This window comes from Petaurus breviceps, unplaced genomic scaffold (genome assembly GCF_028583685.1).
Source record: "Petaurus breviceps papuanus isolate PSGF00001 unplaced genomic scaffold, PetGlider_PUasm1.0 174, whole genome shotgun sequence".
Lineage (NCBI taxonomy): Eukaryota > Metazoa > Chordata > Mammalia > Diprotodontia > Petauridae > Petaurus > Petaurus breviceps.
The window spans coordinates 64292271-64299018 of record NW_027185761.1 but is presented as its reverse complement, the minus strand read 5'-3'; the positions used below and the strand labels follow the sequence as shown (position 1 = coordinate 64299018).

At 51.4% G+C, this 6748-nt stretch overlaps 1 protein-coding gene across 2 annotated transcripts in view; it reads left to right on the top strand.

The window, feature by feature from the left end:
- Positions 1–327: 327 nt before the first annotated feature.
- Positions 328–6748, top strand: part of OXSR1 (oxidative stress responsive kinase 1) — a 115440-nt gene continuing 109019 nt past the window's right edge. The window contains exon 1 of one of the 2 annotated variants that reach the window (XM_069084337.1): positions 328–572. In XM_069084337.1, coding sequence (XP_068940438.1) covers positions 503–572 — 70 coding nt within the window. In that variant the 5' untranslated portion in view covers positions 328–502. Of the gene's footprint in view, positions 573–745; positions 957–6748 lie in introns of those variants that run through there. The other variant, XM_069084338.1, reaches the window with a different exon arrangement.

The window sequence follows — 6748 nt, the reverse complement described above, 5'->3', positions numbered from 1 at the left end:
AGCGTGGCCACGCCCCCCGCTCCTTGGTCTCGGAAGCTAACTGCAAGGGGGGGGGGGCGGGACGCCGGGCGCCATGTTGAGTGTGGCCTTACGGTGCGCTTCCTGGCTCGACTAGTAGGCCTGGTCTCGTCCAGCCCCTGGTCACTGCTCTACCCCATCATTCATGCATTAGTCTGCGCCTCCGTGAGGCGGACGGACTCCTCGTGTCCCGGTCCGCGGACGGGACACACTTAAGATGGCGGCGCGGGCGGGGCGGTGACGTCAGTACGCCGCGCTTCGCCTCAGCGTGGCGGCGGCGGCAGCGGGCCTGGCAGTTGGGCGGGGCCGCGGGGCGGGGCGGGGCCGGGCGGAGGCGCGGAGTGAGGCGCCCGCTGGCTGCTGCTGTCACTCCTGCTCCGGCTCCGGCTCGGGCTTCGGCTGCGGCCCCGCTCGACTTTCTATCCCCGGCGTGCCCGGGGGCGGGGGCGGGAGGAGGGCGAGGAAGCCGGGGGGCGCAGCCGCCATGGCCGAGGATGCGGGCGCGCTGCCCTGGTCCATCAACCGGGACGACTATGAGCTGCAGGAGGTGATCGGTGAGTGCGCGTGCGCGCGCGCCCCCAGGCGCTCCCCCCTCCCTCTGAGGCACCTAGGAGGTGCTTAATAAAAGCGGGGGTTGGGCTAATGAGCCGGAATTGAAACTGACGTCCAGGGGGCGGGGCGTGAGCGAGCGTGGCACGGGCCCAGGGGGCGTGATGCAGGCTGCTGCATCTATTAGGCGCTTGCTGTGTACCAGCGGGGGGAGGCCCCCCTCCCCCCAGCTTGCGATCTGGAGGGGGAGACCGTCGGGACCCACGTGGTCTGATCATTGCAGGGGAATCATTTATTGAGCGCCTACTGTGTTCCAGCCGTGGCGCTAAGCGCTGGGGCTACAAGGGAAGGACAAAGGCGGCCCCTGTCTTCCAGGAGCTTGGCTTCTGGTGCGGGGGGGCACGGGCGAGCAGCCGGGGATGAGGGAGGTGACCAGTATCAGGCAAATGGGGAAGGCAGGGTTGCCTTTGTCCCCCTGTGCCCCGCACAGTGCACACAGGTGGTGCTTACTCAATGCTGGCTGACAGCCCGGCCCCCGATTCCGGGGAACTCCTCCTCTTGGGGCAAGACCCCCCTGCTTTGCCACGTTTGTCTTTGAGAGCCGAGGGGTGTAGGGGACGTGCCTCTCAGGGATTCCAGGAGGGGGAGGCCCCCGAGCCAAGGAAACTGGGGATTTGGGGAGGAGTGGCTGCCAGGCGTGGAGGACCACCTGTGCACAGGGCGCGTGGGGAGGGCAGAGGAGCGGGCGCACAGCGGAAGGGCTGGCACCGGCGGGCGGGGGCCTCCCGAAGGACCCCTTTCCCAGGCTGGGGAGCGCTTGCCGGACTCCTGGAAGGGAAGCGCCGGCGGAGTCCTCGCGGCGGCCCAGCTCCCGCGCCGCGCACGGGCGGGCCTTGCGTTAGGACGGCCTGCTCCGCTTTCCCCGGCCTCGCTTCTTCCTTTCTCCCCGAGGGCCTGCGCTACGTGCTTTTGCCCTTCTGCCTGCGGGCCCCGGCAGCATTCTGCCATGGGGCCACGGGGAGCTGCCTGCCCGTCTGGGGGGGGGTGGCCCGTTAGCGGAGGGCCGGGGCAGGCCGGTGAGGGGCGTTAGCAGAGGGCCGGGGCAGGCCGGTGAGGGGCGTTAGCAGAGGGCCGGGGCAGGCACGGGCAGGGCGGCCGGTGAGGGGTGTTGCCGCTCTTGTAGAGATTCCAGGCATTGGCTTGGTCGGTCCGAATGCCAGTCCTCCAGTGAGGCCCTTTCTGGCCTGAGGAGGAGCTCCTGGCATCATCTGTGGTTTGGGGCCATGGGGCCAGGGTCTGCCTGGAGGTGGGGCCTGAAGCCCCTGGAATACAGCGGGTGATCAAGAAGTAGCCTAGAATGAGAAACACTGTGGCAGTTCCTTCAGCTGCTGCCTCAGGGCAAGGGGCCTGGGTGCCGCTTGCCCCAGCCATGCAGCCCGATGACGAGCTCTGGCGCTGCCACTCTGGGCCTTTTTTCTATGGATGAAGGAACTTTGAAAATTCATCTCATCGGTGCAGTTTACAGTTCAGCTGAGTGCCTGCTGTGTGCCAGGCACCAAAAGTGAAGTAGTCTTGCCCTGAAAGAGTTTACGTTTGAATGGGATGTACATCAGGGAGCACAAAGGAAGGATTCCTGGAGGAAACCAGGCCTTGTAAGGGTCCGAGCTGAGGCAGAGGAGACTGCTCCTAAACAGGGGCTGGAGCTGAAGTCCAGGGGAGAGGCCCACCAGGGACCTGCAAGGGTAGGCAGGGGCCCGCCTCTGCAGAGCCACTGGAAGCACTGAAGGTGCTGGCGGGGTCCCACACCTGCTGTTCTGGCCATTGTCCTCGCCCTGTCAGAGCCACAAGAGATAGGGCCCTGGGATACTGGTTCTGATGATTTGCTCTGCTGTGCAATAATGCAGCCCAGAGGACAGGCTTGGGGAGTGAGGGTTTTCTTGTTTTCCCTTTAAAGGAGGAGTCATAGGATCCAGAGCTCAAAGATGGACTCTCAGAGCCCATCTGGCGAAGCCCCCCTCGCCTTACAGAAGGGGAAACGGAACGCCCTTAAGTCCTACCACCAAATCAGAATCATCTCTTTTGCCGGTTTCCATTTCACATACCTAGTGTAATAGAGCTAGTGAAAGGCACTGTGGTGTCCTGGAATCTGCTGGGTCGAAGGCCCAAGAAATGAACTTGGAATATGTGGCTGCAGCCCGAAGCAGCCTGAATGGGGACGGCCCTTGCACTGGAGCCCTCAGAGGGGTCAGGGGGGAAATCAAGTCATGGTTGCCTAAGTGAAGCTGGCATTTGTTCTCTATGTAGTTACTGCCTGAGTCTCCTTTCTAGTCTTTACCAGAAATTTTTCTTTTTTACCTTTTCCCACAATCTAAAGGAAAATCACTTCTGATGGAGCTGTTAAAAAACAACTCTTTTTTTGTTGGGTTTTTTTTTGTGTTTTGGAGGGCAGTTGGGGTTAAGTGACTTGCCCAAGGTCATCCGGCTAGTTTTTGTGTATGTTAAGTGTCTGAGGTTGGATTTGAACTCAGGTTCTCCTGACTCCAGGGCCAGTGCTATATTCACTGTAACACCTAGCTTCCCCCTAAAAAAATAGCTCTTAAAAGAAGTTTGAAGCAGGTGAGTTTAAAGAAGTAGTGAGCTGGAGGCCCTTGAGCCAGCTGGGTAGAAGCTGCCATGTGAATGTTTTCCTCAGTCTCCCCCTCCACCTCCCTTCACATCTTGGTTGGGCTCCTGATTACATTGGCATTTGGGGGACAAATATTGGAATGCATCTTTTGGTTGAACATATGTTAAAATATTATGGAGCAGATGTGTTTCTGCACCTCAGATGGCTTTTTTCCCCTCTCTTCCCCCTTCCCCCCATATTCCTCAAGACTTAATCTTGCCAGCAAATGCCTATGGCCATGTGGTTTAGCAATCTTGTAACACTCACATATTTGGAGCTGGGGATTGGAAAATTGCTAATTCGTTTTCTTTCTGTGTATGATTCTTTCTGATGGGTTGAGGGATTTAGGTGGAGAGATGATGGTCCAGCTATGTCAGGCGGGGCAGCTTGGGCCAGAGCCAACAATTTAGGGCTTCCAGGGAGCCAAGCTCATCATTGAGTTTGAGAGGAACCCGAAGAAATTACCTCAGCCTAGGATTAGAAAGTTGTTCTCTTTGAAAATCTTTTCATCAATGTGACTCACCTTGAGAAGCACTCCACGGTTTTTTTCTTTTCCTTCTCTCTTCTTTAATAGGGGCTTAATACCTGCTTCTTCATCGATTGATTCCTTATCCACAAATATCCCCTTTGAGACCTCACTTTTTTCCAGTCTGGGCCTGAGGTGCATCTGAGTGGTGGCAATGAGACTCAGCATTGATGCCTCCCAGAGGGGCCAGGGTGGTTGTCAGACTCCAGCAAAAAGGGAGCTCTGATCTCAGTGTTTGGAAATGTCATGTTATCTCTGGGTTTTGGTGGTTTTGTTTATTTGGTTAAATGTTCTCCACTTGCATTTTAATTTGGTTCAGGCTGTCTGCAGGCTGGGGAGTGATCCTGTTGGCCCGTGGTCTGTGTATGCAGAGCACCTGGATTATTTTTAGTGCTTCAAAGAATTTTTTTTCTCCCTTTATTGTTCACACTCTGAGTAGGTTATATCAACTTGCTATCAGTATTAAAGGTTGCCTTGTTTCCAGATGGCAACATTTCAAATAATAGAAATGTAAATTATTTTGGTTTGTTAGGTACAAGTAGAGGTAGCTGATTGGTCAGTGGTTAGAGTGCTGGGTCTGGAGTCAGGAGGACCCGAGTTCAAATGTGGCTTCAGACACTTCCTAGCTGTGTGACTCTGGGCAAGTCACTTAATTTCTGGCTGCCCCAGTTTCCTCAGCTGTAAAATAGCTATCATTAGTGCCTACTTTGTAGTGTTGTCTTACATATCAAATGAAATAATGTAAATGCTTGTTTCCTCCCTTCTGTCCTTCAGATAATATCTCAAGAGTCTTTATGAATGGGGGAAGAGGGGGTCTTTGCTACCTTTTTTCTTCATTGTAATACAAAACCTTGTTGCAAATATAAAAATAATCCATGTGTATTTTTTTGGAGAGGTGGTGGTGGGGGGGTCTGTATCTCATTATATTGGACTTGAAATTGGGTCCAAGATTAGGAGTTTTGTTCATTGGGAAACGAAGGTGCCACTTAGTGTCTTGCAAGCCAAAACACAAATGTATTCAAGTTTTATCGCTAATGGAGTTTCAGGAGAAGATGCCTTCATGGTCTCTAAGAATTAGTCTAGAGTCTGGAGCAGGAGGGCTCTGGCTGCCTCTGATTGGGCATTCCTGTGAGTTTGGAACATGGAAAGGGATTGTAGGAATCCCATCAGGCCAGCTACATTAAAAAAAAATTATTATTGATGAACAGATCCATGAAATTAAAATTATTTTCATTTAGTAGCATGTTGACTATCTAAAAATAATTCTTTCTCCATTACATCTCTTTCCCAAAGCTGTTCTTGGTGGCTGATTCATTGGGTTTCAAGACCTAGGAGAGATTTTGCCAGTTTCCTCAGTCTGTCTGTCTGTCTTCCAGTTTTGTGCTAGCCACCCCAGCTAGTTAGAATTCTTTAAAGAGCTGTGCAGTGAAGGACTTAGCTTAATTGTGCTCTGTCTTCTTCCCCCCCAACCCCCACCCCCCTCCATCTTCTGGATGTTTCTTCTGGGTCAAATAAAGCATGCCAAGTAAAATTCACAGAAAAGGGTAGAGGAACAGAGGTGATTCTAAAGGACTAAGATGGCCGAATTGGAGTGTTTTCTGAGAACTCTGAAAGACTTCATCACTCAAATGGTGAAGTAGAAAGGAAACTCAGAAATCTTTCAGTCCAGTCCCCTCATTTTTCACATAAGAAAACTGAGACCCAGAAAGGGAAGATGCCTTTCCAAGGTCCCACAGAGAATAAATAGCAGAGCCAAGACACCGGGGGCACTGTGGGAAGGGGCCCTTCCTGGGCTGGTCTCTTACTACCTGAATCCACAGCATTCCTGGTAATTGGTTCCCTGGTCTCTGCTAGAACCAGGCGGCCAGCCTAGAGTAGCTCTGGCTGTTAGGATGTCTGTCCATATAGTGAGTCAAAATCTATTTGGCCATAACTTGTCTTTTGCTTTTGATTCCAGTCTCTGGGTGCAAGCAAAATAAGTCTGAGCCACCTTGTGCACAGTACCCATGAAAACATCTGGCCCGCCATCGTGCCTTTCTCCTGCCACTCTCTTCTTGAGGTGAAACCTTCCTAGGCCTTGTATAGGTTGGTCCGGAGCCCCTTGATGTCTTGGTTCCCTTTCTCTGGATGTTTTTCAGCACGTCAGTGTCCTTGCATGGGACATAGTTCTCCAGACGTGTTCTTACTAACCACCATCTCCCTTTCTTTCTGGAAATTGTTTCTATTAAAACAAATCCCTCTTGTACCTCACATTGGGCTGGCAGAATAGTCGATTCCTAGAAATCCTTAGATCTTGCTTTGGAGGATAGAATAAATGCGATTTGTAATTAACACATTTCTAGAACTCTTGATTTGTCAGAATCCCTGAGAATGAAATATTTTTCAACATTTTCTCCAACAACATTATTTACATCAATTATTGCATTTGTTGAACAGATAAACAAACATACACTAATTTGAAATTCTGAATGGGAAAATGTTTTTCACACTAGAATATTTTTCCCCTTTAGAAGAAGGTGAATATTTGCTTTGCAACTTCTGAAAACAACTCTGACATTTACTTTTAAAGCAAAGTGTTGGCATTATTTAGCAAACTGGGCAGAATCTCGATAGCCCTGGGTTTTCTCTTTAGTCTCAGTCATGGATCCTAGTTTAGATTTATGTTCTCTTGGTCATTTTTTAATGATAATAATGAGAAACCAGAGATCAGAGAGGTAGGAAATAGGAGAGAAAAATGATGCCCAGACAGAACTTTTCAACTAGATATTAAAGGGAGCAACAAATAAGATATGGAAGGCAAAATGGTGGAGAGGTCAGAAATATCTTACCAGAGAAAAAGCTGGGAAGAGGGCTGGGAGCAAGACTTGGGTCCCAAGTCTCCTTATGACAGCGGTCAGGTTTTTTGTTTTTTTGGGGGGGGTTTTATTAATTTGTTTACTTTTCGTTTACAAGATTCATTAGCACAATTCCTTGAGTTTCAAATTTTCTCT